Source organism: Stegostoma tigrinum, chromosome 29 (assembly GCF_030684315.1).
Source record: "Stegostoma tigrinum isolate sSteTig4 chromosome 29, sSteTig4.hap1, whole genome shotgun sequence".
NCBI classification, from domain to species: Eukaryota; Metazoa; Chordata; class Chondrichthyes; order Orectolobiformes; family Stegostomatidae; genus Stegostoma; species Stegostoma tigrinum.
Window position 1 is genome coordinate 29,592,323 of NC_081382.1, and position 20,169 is coordinate 29,612,491.

The window sequence follows — 20,169 nt, forward strand, 5'->3', positions numbered from 1 at the left end:
CAACCTGGCTAAAAACCAAATTTGATGCTTGTTGTCAAATTGCTTTTTATGGGCACATGCTGTGTTCAAGTCTATTGCTGTTTTTCCTACATTGCAACACTTTAAAAAAATATGTATTGTAAATCACACTGGAAGATCCTGAGATCTTTCCTGCTCCTCTGATGTTGCTTGGCCTGCTGTGTTCATCCAGCTCTACACCTTGTTATCTCAGATTCTCCAGCATCTGCAGCTCCTACTATTTCTGAAACTCTGAAATGCAGTTTTTTTTCTTTTTTACAGTAAGAAATTTTCATGCTGGGAAATGCAGTGTTGCTTTGTGTAAACACCAACTGCACAGAGTCAGCTAGGCCCTAGCTGGATTGGTTAAACTGCCCCAGAACAGTACCCCAACCTCACCTTGGCCACTGTGTGATTATTTTTCCATTCTCCTCACTGGTCACCCTGGAGAGCGTCAGTGAGAGTCTCACTTTAATTCTGAATTTGGGTATGTTTGATAAATCGCTGGGGAATTGGGTTCATACTGATTTGTCAAGTCTAGGTTGATGCCAGCAGCAGAACCTGCCAACTTTGACTTCACCAGCCTGTGACTGAGTCTAATACTGCTGGTCCCACAGGACGCGTTAGCATTCAATAAGCACAGGGAACTAACAAACAAACAACTGTATGCTACACTGTCAATTGACAGACATCCTTACTGTCGCCATGCCAACCATAGCAATGCATCCTGTTTCATTGACTGGTCCAAAATTCACGATCGTTTGTTTGAAATTGTTAGACTACTGAAATGGTTAGCTTGTGAAGAAGAGCTGCAAACAATGAGATGATCATTCTTTCCTAAAACATCCTGCATTCGCAGATTAAATGTTCGGCCTGAATATCCTCATCCTCATCCTGCCAACGTTGGTGCATAACGCATTGGTTGCCTAGCAACCACAGTGCCTGATGCTTTAGGATGTTCTAGGGTCGCAGAGGTGATTTTCATTTTTATTGAGGGCATCCAGCTAACACAGGGCCAATGGCTGCCCACTCTCCAATGTGTCAGGTCTCATTTGGGATAGATTAACCTCACTTCCACACAGGCCCTAACATGAAATCACAGCCTGGGCCCAAACTTGGCCGTGTTCCCAAAAAGAAAACTGGTAGTAGCTAAGCTCCCTCACAGATTCAAAACCTCTGTATTGAATAATTTCCTGTACAACACCTTCATCTCTTCAGTGCATCTGTGTCCATTTACTTGGGATATTTTGACCCTATATTTATTCTGCATCAGAGGAACTCTAATGATATGCAATCCAGACAAAGTTGATTGAATAAACATTGCATTGTTTCAGTTCGTAAGCAATATTGGCCTTTGTTTACTGTCTGAGGGCTGCAGTACAGATGTGGAATGAACAAACAAAAGCATTTGTGTAGCCTCTTTAATGTGGTAAAATGCATTCTCAGATCTAAATTGTCACTGAGCCAAAGGAGGAGAAAATTAGGCTAAGAGTTTGGCCAAAGAAGTCCGCTCTATTAGCATTGTCTGAAAGGGCAGAACTCCCAAGCTTAAAGCTTAGATGGCAGAAGACCCAGCTGCCAATGGTGCGGTATGGGGAGTGTGAACGGGGTGTGAGGTCAGAGTTGGAGAAACATAAACTTTTGGGGGGATTGATGGGCTAATGATGGAGGTGACAGTGATTTGGAGAAACGTCACTGCTAGCAGGTATGTCACTATTACAGCTTCATTCTGCTTTCTGTGCAGTGATCAAAACATCTCAACAGTAGCACTTAAGGTCACGTTAGAATTGACTTTAGTATAGTTAAGGGCAAGGTGGCACTTGGTAGTAAGAACAAATACACCGCATATTCCATGGAAAGCATTAGTCTAAATGAGGGTAGAGGAATAGAGATCTGTGAAAACATATATTGCAAATTCACGAGTAGTTACAATGCTGGTTCATATGGCCATAAGAAAGTAAGCAAAACACTGGTTTCTTTCAGAAAAGCAGGAGAAACAAGAATTTATACTGACCTTATATAGAACCTTGGCTAGACCACATCGGAGTACGATGAGTAGTTCTGGTCTGCATATTATAGCAAGAATATAGAAGCTCCGTGCCTGCCGTAAAAAAAATATGATGTGCCAAAATAATACCAGAACTGAAAGGAACCTGTCAAGTGCAATTGATCAGGCAGAAGCTTTTTCAGTAAAAGATGAAATGAGCAACCTAATAGAAGGGTGAAAATCCTGGAACCCTTTCCTGAACAGCATTGTTAGTGTAACTACACCAAAAAAGGACTGCAGCACCACCTTCCTAAGGGCAACTAGAGAATGGCAAACAAATGCTAGAAGGTGGATCTGTCATTGCCTCTCCCTCCCTATTTATTTCAGAGCCCCCTTCCCCTCTCCCATTTCTGAAGAAGGGTCTAGACCTGAAACGTCAGCTTTCCTGCTCCACTGCTGCTGCCCGGCTTGCTGTGTTCATCCAGCTCTGCACCTTTAACTCAGGGCCATGTATGTAAGAAGGTCACCTAAATCCAATTGGTAATATAAGAGAAACTTTTTAACCAGAAAGTGGTTAAGTCCATTGGACTTATTACCGCAAGGAAGTTTTGAAACAAAAGCATCGATGCAGTTAAAGTGAAAGTTGATATCGCACATGAGGGAGAAAATAATAGAAGGATATGTTGACAGAGTTGGAAGAACGAGAGTTGGAGGGATCTTGTGTTGAGAATAAATGCTAAAATGAAGTCATTGGGCAGAATGGCCTGTTCCTCTGTAGAAAAGATGGTGGAAATTACATGGGAACAGATTGACATCCAGATTCCAGATGAAATTTATTTAATAACTTTGGATCAGTTGTCTCAAGGAGTGAACTGTTCTTGAGAGGCCTGCCAGCAAGCACCATTCATGATAGTTTTGGAGTTTAGCCACTAACATGATCCCATCTCTCAGGGGCAGAAGTAGGCCATTTAGTCCTCAAGATTCATTAAGATCATGGCAGACCTGTGGTCTAACTGTATATCTCTGACTTGGACCCATATCCCTTGCTTAATAAAATCTTGTCTGTCTCAGATTCAAATTTAACAAGTGAATTTGCATTGACCACTGTTTGAGGAAGACCGTTCCAGACCTCCACTACTCTTTGCATGTAGAAGTGCTTTTTAATATCTCTCCTGAGTGGTCTGGCCCTAAGTTTTAGACTATGCCCCCTGGTACTAGAATCTTCAACCCGTGGAAATAGTTTTTGTTTATCTACCCTGTCTTTACAGCCTGGCAGTACTGTTACTTTGATAAATTGTAGAAATTCAGACTGAAATGACACTGGCCCCTCATTCCCCTGTCCAACTTTGCGAGATTCTGTCTCTAATTTTGTGTGCTACACAACCTGAACTGAATCATTCCCTGTAGAATAACAGAGATTAAGTAAAATCTGAACCCAGTGGAAGTGGTCAGGTCACAAGCTAAATGATAGACTGCAGTTAACGTCAGGGAAACTTTTTATCCAACCCAAGCCAATTTTGTCAATCAAGTGAACTAACAGGCCAAGCACCAATGTTGTGGCCAAGAAAAAGGAAAAGGCAAAATCAAGCGTGCATGCTTTGAAACAGAGCAGTAGTAGAATATTTCCTATAAATCGACCTGGGCCAGAGACAGAGGGTTCCTCAGACTTGACCCAGGGAACTATACCACTTAGCCTTCATTGCTTTTCATACTGTTGCTTTGCTGCTTCCATTGGCAGATAACTCAGCTAATTGCTGTCATGTTTTGCTATAACAGGCTGAAGTTGAGAGAACCAACTCAAGGAATGCTACCTAAATGTTGTGTGAAGGAACTATGCACTGTTCTGTAAGGTGCATTTTGTGAGCATGTCGTTTGGTGAGATTCAGTATTGTGTGGCATTCAGCTGCATTGATGCGTAAATGCGAAACATTTTTTCTGGTCACTGGTGAGTAATGTGCCAATGGGTTAGCCAAAATGATCAACAGAGGGAGCCAGGGTTGCACATTCATAGATCCCTGAAGGTAGCAGAGCAGGTGGATAAGGTGGTCAAGAAAGCATGCAAGATCTTACCTCCACCAGCTGAGGTATAGCACACAGGAGCAGGGGTGTTATCTAGAACTCTGTAATATGCTGGTTAGCCCACAACTGGAGGACTGCTTGCTGTTCTAGTCAGCACTTTTATCAGAAGACTGTGATTGTATGAGGAATTTACCAAGATCTTGCCAGCACTGGAGGATTTGTGCTGTAAGGAACGATCGGATGGCTGGAGTTATTTTCTTTAGACCAGCAAAGGTTGAGAGGGAGATACCTGTAGCATGAGACTAGCTGTGCAGCAGTTTCAGAAGCCAGTACAGACACGATGGCCAGAAGGCCCTCTTGTGTAAAAATCTCTGATTCCATAAATTATAGTCTAATGCAGCTCTAAATTTCTGCATAGCTGACTTCTTTCAGTTTCTTTCTGTTGGAGTTGGAGGCAATGTTACGCATTCTCTCTGAGTCATGAACCTTTTAGAGCTGTGATGGTTTAAATATTTTCAGTTCTAACAACCCGAACATGTTTATCTCAAACTGTCCTGGCTTGGAAACTGCACAAACCCGAAAACACTGCTGCTCCTTTGAACTGAACTAAAATCTGCTAGGAGATAACCTAAAACTTGCTTTTGAATTCAGCTCTTGAATATTCTCAATGAAAACTCTGGTGTATTTTGAACTGAAACAAAAACACAACTAATGATTTATATTGTGTTCATAAGCATTTATACTGCCTGTCATAAATTTAGAAATATAAACATCTTTTTGCATTGATATTCCCAGATACTCCCAAGTTCTTGATTATAGTCACATGTCTTCTTGGAACTACTGCATTTTGGTCACTGTTCCCGAATGACATTCTGACCCTTCTTAAAAAAACACTATATCACAAACCCACATCTTCTTAAAAAATGATCGAAATTCCAAAAACGATAATAAATTTTATACTGCTTTCAACACACTCCTATATAACCCCTTGTTTGCTCACTGTGGTAGAAAATACAACACCTCATTTTCTTATGTGTGAAAGTATACCTGGTTACTGGCTAGTGGTGATCTCATTCAATAGCAGGTAACTCCTAAAATAACAAAAAGGACGGATTAGTTGATAATTCGGTGTTGGAGATTTTGCTGGCACATGTTGAGTTCTGTAATGTACCTTCAGACTGAATGTACTTAAAACGTTAACTTGAGCTTATAATCTTTAAGACAGAGCTGATGATTACCCATAAAAAGCAGCACTTAAGAGAAATCTACAGACTACAGTGCTGCATCGGTCACATTTCCAAATGATTCTAAACCTGATTTCCTTCCTTGTCAGCCCAACGGATGCATGTAGTTGCCCTTTAAGTGGAACCGCCATGGCCATCACAATAGAAGGACCACTGAGACGGAAAACTTTACTGAAGAAAGGCAAGAAGCCAGCAGTAAGTGGAACTTACATCAACGGCATTAATTTTCTTCAGATCATCCAAATGTTCAGCTGTTTGAGTTGGCAGTGATTTGTGGCTAATCATCTTCAGACTGTGTATCAAATCTTTGAACCTAATGAGCACTGAGCACTGAGGAATTCCCATCAGTCTCACATTCGTGGGATTTTCTTCCTCCACTTAAATTATACAAATAATTAAAAATGATAAAAGCAAACAGTGTAATGAAGTGGAAAACAGGTGAATGATGGGTACCATGAACTGTGTCCTAAGGGCAAGCAGATGTAGATTTATCTAATGATTTGCATTCAGTTGTCCCTTTGCTTCTCCCTTTTCAGCATCCAGCTTCAGGGATGGGAGCAGGTGGATAGACTGTGAAGCCTTGTGCTTTCAGAGTTAGGTTACTACGTGAAGGAGTATAGCAGTCCTGTGCTGTTGGTATGGCAGCAATAGGAAGGAGGCCCAGATTGACCAGAAAGCGGGACTCGCATCATGGCATCTCTAAGAGTGTCAATAAGGCTGCTGACATGGTGATGGAGTTATGCTTTGAGTTCATGAGGTCCTTGCACTAATTCAGCCATTAGTAATCAGAGTTAGGAAAACATAGGACATCAACCGAGGAAACTCTGTGCTTTCTGTGGAGTTTTATACAAGGACATACCTTTGGAAAAATATCACCTACCCTTCCTGAAAGAAAGAAACCATTTTAGAGGAAGATTGAACCAGTCAAAGTGTGTCTTATCTATGTCTCTCTTCTGTTGTTCGTCTAAACCCCTCCATTTTCACCATCTCTCCACCTCCACTCTGCGCCCTCATCTCTCCATCTCTGCCCTGCCCTGCCTTGTCAGCCACCTTTTGACCTTTGACAGTTTCTGTCGAGTGCTTTTGGGATGTCTGTTGGGTCCAATATAACTGTGGAGCGCAGAAGGAAGCCATTCAGCCCATTGAATGAGCACCAATTCTTTGGAAGAGAAACCCAATCAGCCTTTCAGCTGCCTCCTACCCTTCCAGCCAATCTGCCTGGTGTTTTACTTTTCCTCCAACATCCTTTCGAACTCAAATTTGAATCTGTATCCACTTCAATGTTAGCGATGAGTGCATTCCAGACTTTGTATTACATTTCCTGGTATCAGTTCATTTCAGTCTGTCTGGTTCAATTCAATCTGAGTCACCTGATTATCAATCGTGACCTCCTGTTTAAAAAACAGTTTCCATTCGTTCCATCTAAACCCGTCATAGTTTGTACTTTTTGAGCAAATCCTTCTTGGCTTTTGGGACAGTGACGTCAATTTCTCTGTAATCTCTCATCCCTGGAACCATTCTAGTAAACCTATTCTGAACCCTGCATAAGACCTTCATAAACTTTTGGTGCCTACATTTTTAAGTTACAGTCACAATGGGGTCAATCTGTTTAATGTAGGTTCAACAAGATTTCTTCACTTTAGTACTCTATGCCTTATTCAAAAGTACCATTCAAAGCTCTATTTTCAGTTCAATAGACAATTAAAACTACAACTTCCAGATGATTGTACACTGTTTGTTTGACCGTTCGTATTATGCCACCAGCTCTGCTTTAAACCTATTCCCATTCTGAAGTATCAGAGATAATGGGAACTGCAGATGCTGGAGATTCCAAGATAATAAAATGTGAGGCTGGACGAACACAGCAGGCCAAGCAGCATCCCAGGAGCACAAAAGCTGACGTTTCGGGCCTAGAGTCTAGGCCCAAAACGTCAGCTTTTGTGCTCCTGGGATGCTGCTTGGCCTGCTGTGTTCGTCCAGCCTCACATTTTATTATCCCATTCTGAAGTAATTTGTTTCCAAGATCACTCCTTGAGATTTTCTTCAGGGCTGCTTTAAAATTTTCAAGATTTTTGCTATGGTTTCAGGGACTCCTTTTTAATTCTCATTAAATCAGTTAGTATAGCTGACACAATCCCACAGTAACAATATGTCAATTATCAACCCTCCCTTAAAATTTCAACTTCTAACAAAATCACTAATTTCCCAGCCCCCACAATATTTAAACTGCCACAAGATGACAGACATAAGTTAGCAATAAAATTTTCATGCTTCTGGAATGACCGATAAAGACACACAGAAATGCATCACCCACAATGGACCCTCTACAGACTGGTGAGAGCGTAGTTAGTGCATTTTTATCACATAAACAAAACTGGAAGATTTTAACAGTCATTACCCCAACCGTCTACTACTCAGATCTCAATTGCAGATTCCAATTTGACAATTTGCTTGCAGCAGCAGCTGCTACATTTCTCCCCAAACAGTAGCCCCTGATCTTATGCAGCCTTAAGCTAGAGATTCCACATTCATTTTCAGTGGACTTATTGTTTGTGACTTCAAATATTCTAGGCTCCTAAATAGTTGAGTGTTCCATTGTTGACGGGTTTAAACCCATTCTCTCTCCTTTGCAATCTCCTCTTCACACCACCAGTCTCAAAGCTATACTTACAGCCTTCCCTTTCCTTCCCAACACTCCCACCGCAGTATCAGGTAACAGCATCCCCTCCCCGCCCCGGCCGACCCTCAACAGTAACCCCTGAGACTGGGATTCATGCTCAGAAACCCTGCTTAGCATGTACAACATAGGGCCATATTTTGCAACTCCTGTACCGCTGTTAACCAACCCCCAGGTTTGGAGCTGTCCTCGGCCAACCTCTGACGTTCTGACAGCAGCCCCCACCTCCCAGGGCTGTGCTGACTACAATTCCAGTGGCCACTTGCCTTCCAAGCTGCTGCCACAATCACAGGCTGGCTTTCTCCCACATTTGATGCTGATTGGCTCACTCGTGAACCTATCAACACCAAATATGGGTGAAAATCAGCCTTTGATTGGATGAGCACCTCCTCACGACTCTGTCTCTCTCACATATGAGCTCAGTCTTGCTATGTTCAAATGCAGAGGGGGACAATGCGGCCTGAGCCTGGGCACACCCGCTGAAGGGATGGACTTTAGTGATTGTGCAACTCCCAACCCCACATCTCCCAGACCGTGCCTGATTAACAAGGTAACAAGGTGTAGAGCTGGATGAACACAGCAGGCCAGACAACGTCAGAGGAGCAGGAAAGCTGACATTTTGGGTTTGAAGAAGGGTCCAGACCCAAAACGTCAGCTTTCCTGCTCCTCTGATGCTGCTTGGCCTGCTGTGTTCATCCAGCTCTACACCTCGTTATCTCAGAATCTCCAGCATCTGCAGTTCCTACTATCTCTGTTTAACAAGGTTATGGATTTAAGTAACACTCTAGAACTTGAGCACAAAACTCCAGGCTGACACTACAGCACAGTGCTGTCAGAGTGCTGCATTCTCTAAAGTGCTGTCACTTGGAGGAAATGTTAATTTGAAGCCCCGTTTGTCTTCTCAGGTAGATGTAAAAATAAAATCCCATAGTCTATTTTGAAAAAGAGCAAGGGAGTTCTTAGAAGTGTATCTCAATCGGTATTGAAAAAAGACATAAGCATTTTGTTTTTTTTGTGGGAGCATGCTGCGTGCAACTCGTCTCAAATTTCAGACAATAAATACCAGCCTGGCCAGTACCAGCTGCTTCCTGCAAATTATTTTTCTTTTGCAACGTGGAACAGGAAGAGGTTTCTGAGATAAAATGTCCAGGAGGTTGGGGAGGGATTTTGGATTGGCCATGGTACAGCTGATAATGGCCAAAATAAAACAGTATAAAATGGATAGATGATTTGTTTAATATTACCATCCTATCAAATTATTTCCCTTTGCATCACAGCTTTACAGCTGAACCCTTGTTTGCCGGTGATACTGTGCCAGCCCTCGCGAGTCTTCCATAAATAAGCATCCTTGTACCGTTTGCATCACACTGTGAAGCACAATCCACTGTGGGACTTCAGAAAGAGTCCACTGTTCTACCATGTGTTCGTGCCCATAGGAGATACATAGACAAACCCAGATTGTAAACTGTCACTAGCCCAAAAGGGAACTGGTATAGAGTAATCCAGACTTGTCGATAAAAAGACACAACCTCGTTTCATCCTGAAAAATAATCCATTCACAGGTAGAAAACAAATAACAAATGCAGAAACAACTAATTACTTCTAATTACAGATATTAAATGTTCTGCTTTTAATATATTAATGCCCTTTTCCGTTTTGCTACATTAACACTGCACCAGCAACTACTCCTCTTTAACAGAACAGCTACACTTCAACAAAGACACTTTGAATTCACTTTGTCATATGAAAAATTTTTCACTTTTCTTTGGTAAGACCAGCAGCTCAATTGAAAGGCGCTGAAATTACAAGGAAAAGACTTCATTCTGAAGCTGTTTCTATTTCTCGTTGCAATGCACTCCCTGAATTGAGTGATATCACTGACTGAGTGGTTGTTACATTGGTCCCCAGATTATTAACTGCCTTCTCCGGGGGCTTGCCAACACAGAAAACTCTATTCAGATTGTTGGAAGGGTTCAGGGGAATGCGAGCCTATCTTTCAGCATCTAAACAGTGACATCCAGAGGGACCTTGGGGTGCAAGTGGCAACACAAATGGATAAGGTGGTAAAGAAGGTATACAGCATGATTGCCTTCATTGGTCGGGTCAGTGAGTATAAACATTGGCAAGTCATGTTGCAACAGCACAAGATTTTATTTGGGTCACATTTGGAGTATTGTGTGCAGTTCTGGTTGTCACGCTATAGGAAGACTGTGGAGGCTTTAGAAAGGGTGCAAAGGAGGTTTACCAGGATATTGCCTAGATTTTGATGCACTAACTATGAGGAGAGGATGGACAAACTTGGCTTGTTTTTGGTGGAGCATCAGAGGCTGGGGAGTGACCTAATAGAACTATATAAAATTTTGAGAGCCATGGATAGGGAAATGTAGGCCAGAACTGGATACAGTATTCCAGGACAGGCCTAATCGGAGTCTTTTTTCCCAGGGTGGAAACGTCAAATACTAGGGCACCTAGCTTTAAGGTGAGAGGGGGAAAGTTCAAAGTAGATGTATGAGGCAAGTTATTTTTTACACAGAGGGTGGTAGGTGCTTGGAATGAGCTGCCAGAGGAGTTGGTAGAAGCAGAGATGTAGCAATGTTTAAGAGGTAGTTAAACAGACACATGAACAGGCAGGGAATACAGGGATACAGATCATGTGTAGGTAGATAGAATTACCTTAGAATGGTTTCACAGTCAACACAGACATGGTGGGCTGATGGGCATGTTCCTGTGCTGTACTGAGATATGTTCTATATTCAATCTCTATGTATTGTCAACACAATATGGTAATAATTTAAACCTCATTATTCTCACAACTTTCTAATTATTACGAAGTCACCCAGTCATGGTACACATGCTGTGACCATACCAATACCTCCAGAAACCGCACTGGAAGAAAATGTCAGGAACAAAGATTTGCCAAAACTTTGTGAAATACCGGGTGGGGGAGGGGGAGGGAGGCAACATGCTATGAAAGAGAACAACCTTCTTTACCTGCAGTGTAGTATCAGAAAAACAATGATGGCATTTGCAGAATGTTAAGGGTCTTACATGTGGAAATTGGCAACCTATAACCTGGTTTACTGGATAACACAGGCTAGGTGGCTGTTCACCCAGGAATACAGCTACGCTCAGTTTAATGTTGAAAAGTTGCTTGACCTTCTGTTTCCCTACAGATGTCATCCTGGACTCGCTACTGGCTCATACTGTCTGGATCACTCTTGCTGTATTATTCTGCAAAGTCACTGAGAGCCTCTGAGAGGAAGCATGTAAGTAATCCCCAGATTTAAGTTAATAGGAGCAGTAGAAAGTTTCTTAATTTTTATAACGTGAAATGGATTTCCTTATGTATTAGTTATGGATGTTAAAATAATCTCTTGTCAACGCAACTGTCCAGGCTCTTATTCTTAAATCAATTTATATTCATTTTTAATTCTCTTCAGTCACTAATGGCTTTTGACTTGAAGTTTCCTGACTCTCTGATCATTTTCATTTCATCTGAAAAAGAATGCTATTCAATACCTACTCTTTTTAACTATTGACTTATGGGTCGCTGGCCAGGCCAACATTCATTGCCAATCCTTATTTGCACTTGAGATGGTGTGAGCATTCTCCTGAACCACTGCTATCCATGTGCTTCAAGAACAACCACTGCATTGTTAGGGAAGGAATTCCAGGCTTTTGATTCATTGACACTGTAGGAATGACAATAGAGTTCCAAGTCAGAATGGTGAGTGATTTAGAGGGGGACTTTGCATCTTTTTGCCACTTCATGATGTGCAAGCACTGGGGTTGAACTGGGATGGTGAAAGTCAGAATTGATACAACAGCAGGGTATGTCCAACAGGTTTATTTCAAGTCACAAACTTTCGGAGCACTGCGCTTCGTCAGTTGAAGGAGCAGTGTTCTGAAAGCTGGTGGTTCCAAATGAACTTGTTGGACAATAACCTGGTATTGTACGACTTCTGACCTTCACCACTTAAGAGTCAATGTGTTCTTGAAGCGCGTATGTCTATTCAGGATGCAGCCAAATGCAGTAGTTAAGTAGGTGGGTAGAGCAGTGGCTTGGTGTAAACTAGCAACTAATTTTCAGGAGACATGTATTCAGACCTCCCCTTGACAGCTGGTAGACCAGAAACTCAATCATTAAAATCTGGAATTGAAATCTAATCTCAGTAATAGTGACTGTGAAACCATCAACCTGAGGTCCTGAGGAAATCTGTCATCCTTACCTGGTCTGTCCTGCATATGACCCCAGAACCTCTGCAATGTGATTGGCTCTTCATTGTCCTCTGAAATGTTCTGGTAAGCCACTCCCTTGAAGGGCAATAATGGATGAGAAGCGAGTTACCGGTGACGCCCATTTCCCATGAAAAGATCAAACCAATTTATTTCTTGGACCTCGAATACAATTTATCGCAGACTCAGGCTCTTGACACTGCTGCGCATTTGCCTTTAGGGAATGACTCTTGCCCCTTTCTGTAGAAATCAAAATTGAACAGTGGTTCAAAAACCCACTGAAACATGGGATTCCAGGCTGTTTAAAACGCTTAGATTGTGTGCCAACAAAACAACAAGTGTGACCTATTTTGACAATGTTTCACAAACATGATAGACCATGAACACATCATTTTTGGGCTGGTTGTAGTTCTTAACACTATTGATGCTGACATTAGGGATAAAAATACCAACCTGGATCATTCTGGTCTTTGTAGAGACCTATTTTATGGTCTGAATCATAAAACTCATCAGATTCATTTCAAGTAGGGGAGGTGGTAGCACACTGGCAATAGCACTGGATTGGCCATGCAGAGACTCAGGCTAATGTTCTGGAGGGCATGGGTTTAAATCCCACGCGGACAGACGATGAAATTTGAATTCAATGAAACGTCGAATGAAAAGCTACTCTAATGACATGTAACCGCTGTTGATTGTTGTAAATTCCAGTCTGGTTGTGTAATGCCCTTTAAGGAAGGACGTGAGCCATCCTTATCTGGTCTGGCACTACACATGAAGCAGATCCACAACAATGTTGTTCACTCTTTTCTGCCCTTTCAAATGGCCCGGCAAGCCACTGGCTCACGGACAGCTAAGGCTAGGCCACAAATGCTGCTCGGAGCAGTGATATCCCGTACATGAGAAAATAAACAATCTTGTATCGCTTTGCTGTCTGTTCCTGAGGAGATTGTGTAACAGAGCGAGCTATGCATTGGTCATTTCCATCTTGGGGAAATGTTCAAATTCTGCCCAGGCTTCTGGAATACAAATTCACTCAGCTGATTGACACTGGTCCTGCACAGAAACCCTGAGCAAGTTTCATAACAGCCCTTTGTGAATCTGGAATCATCACAAAAAATGGTCTTTATTTCGGTGGTACATTGACAAAAGGAGCCCCAAATGAATGAAGGTGGGAGAACTGACCAGTGGGAACGGCTGAAGAACATTACTGAGGCCGAGTGAAGTGGCTTATTTTATGGTATCTGATTTTACTCTGTTTTACTTTACAGTATCTGATTTGACAGTATTGTTCCATTTCTGGTTAAATGAAAGTTACTTTGTAGAAAAAAGGCACATCCAAATGAAGAAAAATGTGAATTTTGTCGATTTCTGAGAAAAGCAATGTAGCCAGAAACACAGCAATGTTTCTGCCAGCGATAATTTACCCTGAATCTCCGGTTTAATATTTTTGAATTGTTTGATGTGGTATTTGATGGTCTGCTTAAACTCTTAATTACTTTGCATCTGTGAATGTTTCAGTTTGATTTAAATTGATCTCTGGGCTTTATTCATAAATCTGCTTTGATAATGAATGGAACGAAATGTGACTTGAACATTATTCAGAACTTTGTCTACAACAGCAATTGAATGCTTGAAGTTGGAGGTCAGTTCAGATGATGTAAAAAGTTAGCAATGGCAACAGTTAGGAACTTCTGTGGTTCTTGAATTATTTTGCATTTTTATAAATGTTGGTAAGATTGGGACTACCCTATTAGAAAGTTGAACAGCTCCATCTTCTGGGTGTTTGTGCATGTATCTAACCCAGTGGTGTACTTCCTCGTGGTGTTAGGGTGCAAGTGTTAACAAACCTTTCTATTTCATGCACAAACCAAAGTACTTGTTAAAAATTATTCTTAAATAGAGTAAAGATCAGAGAACTCTAGGCCATCAACCCTATGTCTAGGATTTCTCCAATTTTGTCTGTTCCAAGCTGATTATAATCACTCCAACAATGATGGTTGTACCTTCAGCTGCTGAGCTTTGGAATTCCCTCCCTAAACATCACCATTTCTTTACCTCTCCTCCTTTAAGACATTCCTAAAAACCTAACTCAATGACCAAGCCTTTGTGTCTCCTTATGTGGGTTAGTGTCTGACTGTGTTACCCAATTTACCTCATTAAAGGCATTATATTTTTGAAACTAAGGGGTTGAGTTCTGCTCAAAACAAACATCATTACAAGCAATAACCTGCTCCATCACACTTGTTACTGGGACAAAGAAGTAACACTTCTGTAACTTTGACATTTTTAGACATTCTTCAGTTCTTTGTCTCACTTTCCCTCCTCATAACTTGCCAGCTGTAGGATCTACTGGTGTCTTTATGCTGCATGCAGGATCTAATGCGGCAAAAGGCAACAACAGCAGTGGATCACCCCCTGCATCTGTCACTGTCATTTGAATTAAGGGCAGTCGCCATGCAGTGATTACTTGACAGAGGTTAAAAGGTCATGTCAGGATCTAATGGGATGTTTTTGAAGATGCAAGACAACGGCTTGTAAACACAAGATAGTGACTAATAAATGCAATGTGGAATGATGGAGAAATTTTCTTTTATTCGTTTGGTAGTAAGAAACTTGAGTGTTGCTGAAGAAAAGCACATTTTGTTGAAGCTTTTCAATTTACATTCATCAGGACAATTTGCAAGAATATGAATAAAGAGGAACACCAACACCTATGGTGATGAAACAATAAAACAGAAGTGGCTGGAAAAGCTCAGCAGGTCTGGCAGCATCTGTGAGGGAAAGAAAACAGCGTTAATATTTCAGGTCCGGTGACCCTTCCTCAACTGGGAAAGAACAGTTTTTGTTCCTGATTTGTAGCATCAGTTTAGTGACATGGTGTAGATACAACAATCTCTCCTTTGGCGGCAGCTAAAATGAAGGAGCTGGTCACTGACCTCAGGAAGCAGAGTGGAGGACACTCTCCTGTCTGCATTAATGGTGCTGAGGTAGGGATGGTTCAGAGCTTCAGGTTCCTAGGAGTAAATATCACCAACAATGTGTCATGGTCCATCCATGTCAACACCAACACCTCTACATCCCCTGAAGACTAAGGAAATTCAGCATGTCCACAATGTCTCTTACTAATTTATATAGATGCACTATAGAAAGCGTCCTGTCTGGATGCATCACAGCTTGGCATCACTTCTGTGCCCAAGGCTGCAAGAAACGACAGAGAGTGGTGAATACTGACCAGTCATTTGCACAAACCAGCCTTCCTTCTGTTAACTCCGTGTATACTGCCTGCTGCCTTGGGAAAGTGACTGACACAATTAAAGACCCCTCCCATCCCTGTTATACTCTCTTCCACTGGGCAGAAGATACAAAAATGTACATATACCAACAGATTGAAGAGCAGTTTCTTTCCCGCTATTATCAGATTAATGAACAGATCTCTCATATATTAGAATTGATATTTTACTGCACCTTCTCTGCAGCTGTAACGTTATATTCTGCATTCTGTTCTATTACCCTGATGTGCTTATGTAGGGTATGACTTGTCTAGTTTTCACGCAAAACAATACTTTTCACTGTATCTCAGAACATGTGACGATAAATCAAATCAAACACCGTATGAGAAGAGTGTGAATTGGCCAGTGGACGTTGCTGTGGAAAATGCAGCAATTAATGATGATTGACAGCTTAATAAAACCTGGCAGTCAACCATCATTAACTGCTGCATTTTCCAATGGCAGCATGCTCACCAATCAGTTAGCACCCTCACAGGTGGAAACATCTGACTGAACGTGTATTCTGTCAGCAACGACAATAAATTGCTTTACACAGCGATTGGTAATGTTGTGGAGTGTTTAAGGTGGCCAAGAAGCAAAACAAACTCTGGAGAGATAAAGGAGAAGAGTGTTATATAACGAAGGAGAAGAGGCAGTGTGACATCTGGTTCTGTGCTGTAAATTCTGTGTGAAACAGAAGACCAGCTCAATAGTGTAACCTTATTCCTTCTCACAGCAGCAGAAGTGTTAAACTTTGAGCGTGAACTTACAATCCTTGTACAAGAGTAATTCAGGGTGAAGAAAGTTAACCCCACCATCACAATGACTGCTTCAGATTCTTAATCTTTTCACTGCATTTTCCAAAACTGATAACAGCTAGGGGGCATAGCCTCAAAATAAGGGGGAGCAGATTTAGGACTGAGTTGAGGAGGAACCTCTTCTCCCAAAGGGTTGTGAATGTGTGGAATTCACTGCCCGGTGAAGCAGTTGAGACTACTTTGTTTTAAGGCAAAGGAAGATTTTTGGATAATAAAGGAATTAAGGGTTATGGTGAGTGGGAGCGCAAGTGGAGCTGAGTCCACAGAAGGATCAACCATGATCTTATTGAATGGCAGAACAGATCTGAGGGGCCGGATGGTCTACTCCTGCTCCTATTTCTCATGTTCTTTTATACTTCCTTCCTAAAATGTGTAAAAATGTATCATATCACTTCAAACTTGACACCAGATAAAGTGGATCTGTTTCCCCCAATACATTATTAGTGGTGTATCACTGCATTTGTCATGCCAGGTTATATTTACAGTGTATATTTACATTTACATTACAAACATTGTTTGCTGTGTACAGCCAGAGTGGGTATACCCAGGTTCTTCATTATAGTATGGCAGGTGAGCCTTATACAGTGACCTTTTCCCTTTGAATGAACCTTGCTATTTCTTCCGTTCTGAGGAAGGGTCACCGGGCCCGAAACATTAACTCTGTTTTCACCTTCCCAGATGCTGCCAGACCTGCTGAGCTTTTCCTGCAACTTTGTATTTGTTCTTGCTATTTCTTCACCAGTTTCTTCAGCCTTGGATCTATATGAGGAGAAAGGCGATTTTCCTGAGTTCCTGCTTATCTCCTGCACATATTCTTCAAAATGGCCCCAGATTTATTGGTGAAGCAAGACAACCTTAAGCGATTTCTGTTTTCTTTATCAGTGTAACTGACTGAAGAGCTGATATATTATTTGCACTTATGGAAACATTATCAATTAGTAATTTTAAATGTGTGTTCAAATAAAAAGCAAAATACTGCAGGTGCTTGAAACCTGCAACAAGAACAGAAATTGCTGGAGACACTTGTCAGTTCCAGCAGCATCTGTGATGAGAGAAACAAGAGTTAATGTTTCAAATCAGTATGACTTTTTCAGAACTGAACCATTTTCCCCAGTTCTTTCAGGGGAGGGCTGTTCCACTGCCACCTTGTGGCACCTGGGAGGAGCGCAGTGTGACCACCCAAATTGCAAATACACACCAACAAAATGCAGGCATGAAATTTCAGGCAGTATCTCAGGTCACTGCCAACCAGAGGCTTCGGAAGTGCAAGACGCAGGCATCTTCCTAAGAAGTTTAAAACAAATTGACAACAATCATCAGAATTACTGGACAATTCCACCCTATAAAGTCACCCTGAGTGCATTATCAGAGATAATGGGAACTGCAGATGCTGGAGATTCCAAGATAATAAAATGTGAGGCTGGATGAACACAGCAGGCCAAGCAGCATCTCAGGAGCACAAAAGCTGACGTTTCGGGCCTAGACCCTTCATCAGAGAGGGGGATGGGGGGAGGGAACTGGAATAAATAGGGAGAGAGGGGGAGGCGGACCGAAGATGGAGAGTAAAGAAGATAGGTGGAGAAGGTGTGGGTGGGGAGGTAGGGAGGGGATAGGTCAGTCCAGGGAAGACGGACAGGTCAAGGAGGTGGGATGAGGTTAGTAGGTAGCTGGGGGTGCGGCTTGGGGTGGGAGGAAGGGATGGGTGAGAGGAAGAACCGGTTAGGGAGGCAGAGACAGGTTGGACTGGTTTTGGGATGCAGTGGGTGGGGGGGAAGAGCTGGGCTGGTTGTGTGGTGCAGTGGGGGGAGGGGATGAACTGGGCTGGTTTAGGGATGAAATCTCCCCTTCCCCCACTGCATCCCTAAACCAGCCCAGTTCATCCCCTCCCCCCACTGCACCACACAACCAGCCCAGCTCTTCCCCCCCACCCACTGCATCCCAAAACCAGTCCAACCTGTCTCTGCCTCCCTAACCGGTTCTTCCTCTCACCCATCCCTTCCTCCCACCCCAAGCCGCACCCCCAGCTACCTACTAACCTCATCCCACCTCCTTGACCTGTCCGTCTTCCCTGGACTGACCTATCCCCTCCCTACCTCCCCACCCACACCTTCTCCACCTATCTTCTTTACTCTCCATCTTCGGTCCGCCTCCCCCTCTCTCCCTATTTATTCCAGTTCCCTCCCCCCATCCCCCTCTCTGATGAAGGGTCTAGGCCCGAAACGTCAGCTTTTGTGCTCCTGAGATGCTGAGTGCATTATATTTGATTAGGAAAGAAAGCTTTTGGAAATTTCCCAAATAGTATCTATTGTCCACATATTCTGACTGCATTCAAACTCTGTGCCAAGTTAGTGAACTCTCAGAGAGCAAAAATGTCATTACAGCTTGGAAAGGGTCGGTTCGCTCAGCTAACTGGATGGCTGGTTTGAGATTCAGTGACACCTTCAGGGCTAATTTAATTCCTGCCTTCTCAATCTCTCCTCTCACCTGAGGTTGGTGACCCTCAGGCGAAACCACTATCAGTTCTCTCTCTCCCTCTCCTCCTATAATGAGAGAGCAGCTCTGTGTTCCTTTGGGACTATGTGTCCTTTACAGCTTGGAACCAATAGCAGTGTTTGGAATGTGCAAATTAGATTTGTACCAAAGGTGCAAAAGTCATGAGTGTTTATCGGTGAAATCATGATACTGGACTGTAGATTGGTTCAAATTAATCTACATACGCAACCCATACTCCTATTAGGGTGCAGACTGTCTTGAGAGCTTAATAACATTTTGATGAGATATAGATAATATTTGATCATATAGTTTGTCTCGTTTGTAACAGAGTAACAAATGATAAGGCCACATTTGAGATGTGACTCATGCAACAAGAACAGAAATTGCTGGAGACACTTGTCAGTTCCAGCAGCATCTGTGATGAGAGAAACAAGAGTTAATGTTTCAAATCAGTATGACTTTTTCAGAACTGAACGATTTTCCCCAGTTCTTTCAGGGGAGGGCTGTTCCACTGCCACCTTGTGGCACCTAGGAGGAGCGCAGTGTGACCACAGGATTTATTTCTGCAGAAAAAAACACAACCTGTTAAACCAGAAGCAAGTGTGCACAATGTCTGCTTCTGCCAGCCACAGCAGTTAATTAAAACAGGCTGGTGCTGCTGGCAGGAGAGAAATTACTTTCAAATGCTTTTTGACATCTTTCAAATGTGACCAGCTGGGGAAATTTTTCCCCTGAATCCTGCTGTCGCTGACCATGTGTCTTTGCCCTAACAGGGCAACTGATCTTTTTCTCGGGTTTCTGCGTGTGACAGCTGTGTTACTCGATTGCAAGTGCTTGTGGTGACCTTAGTGTCATCTATTTGTGCACTGTTCCCTGTTGATGACAGCTCCACAGCTCTGTACCATCTGCTGTCACACTCAAAATTATTGGCAACATTAATTTTTGCACCGCGATGAAGAATCACATTAAAGTACAAAGTTATTAGTCACTGAGTTGATTGGTGCTGTCTCGGGATCATGACCAAGCTCTGAGTTCTTGATCAAAGAAGGCTGGAACCCAGTGCAACGAGCAAACATTTATTGATGTGTGATCCAGGGGCTCGGGAAGGAGTAAGGCGTTTTGCCAGCTGCTGTACACTTCTTGTTGACTGCTGTGGGAGATTAGTTGGTCCTGTTACTATTGTAGGTGTTTGCTGGAGTGTGCCCCACCTAGCCCATTGTCTGCTCACTTTCCCACTTTTATTGGTGTTGACTGGTCTCCTTGGTAAACGGTTTGCAGACTGCAACCAGCTTGCATTAATTTCACGATTCTGCTTTGGCTGCCTGTGATATAAGAGGACTGAAACCATGCCACTGCAAATCAGTGAACATATGTTGACTGTTTACAGAGATAGGCTTCAGCAGATTGCGTTCTTCCCCCGGTCTCCAAT

At 42.5% G+C, this 20,169-nt stretch overlaps 1 protein-coding gene across 9 annotated transcripts in view; it reads left to right on the plus strand.

Annotated features, from left to right (window-relative positions):
- Window positions 1-20,169, plus strand: part of LOC125465342 (ras-specific guanine nucleotide-releasing factor RalGPS1-like) — a 713,999-nt gene that overhangs the window by 683,275 nt on the left and 10,555 nt on the right. For all 9 annotated transcript variants that reach the window (XM_059638202.1, XM_048558694.2, XM_048558692.2 and 6 more), the window contains 2 exons: window positions 5,337-5,442; window positions 11,098-11,190. In XM_059638202.1, coding sequence (XP_059494185.1) covers window positions 5,337-5,442; window positions 11,098-11,190 — 199 coding nt within the window. The remainder of the gene's footprint in view (window positions 1-5,336; window positions 5,443-11,097; window positions 11,191-20,169) is intronic.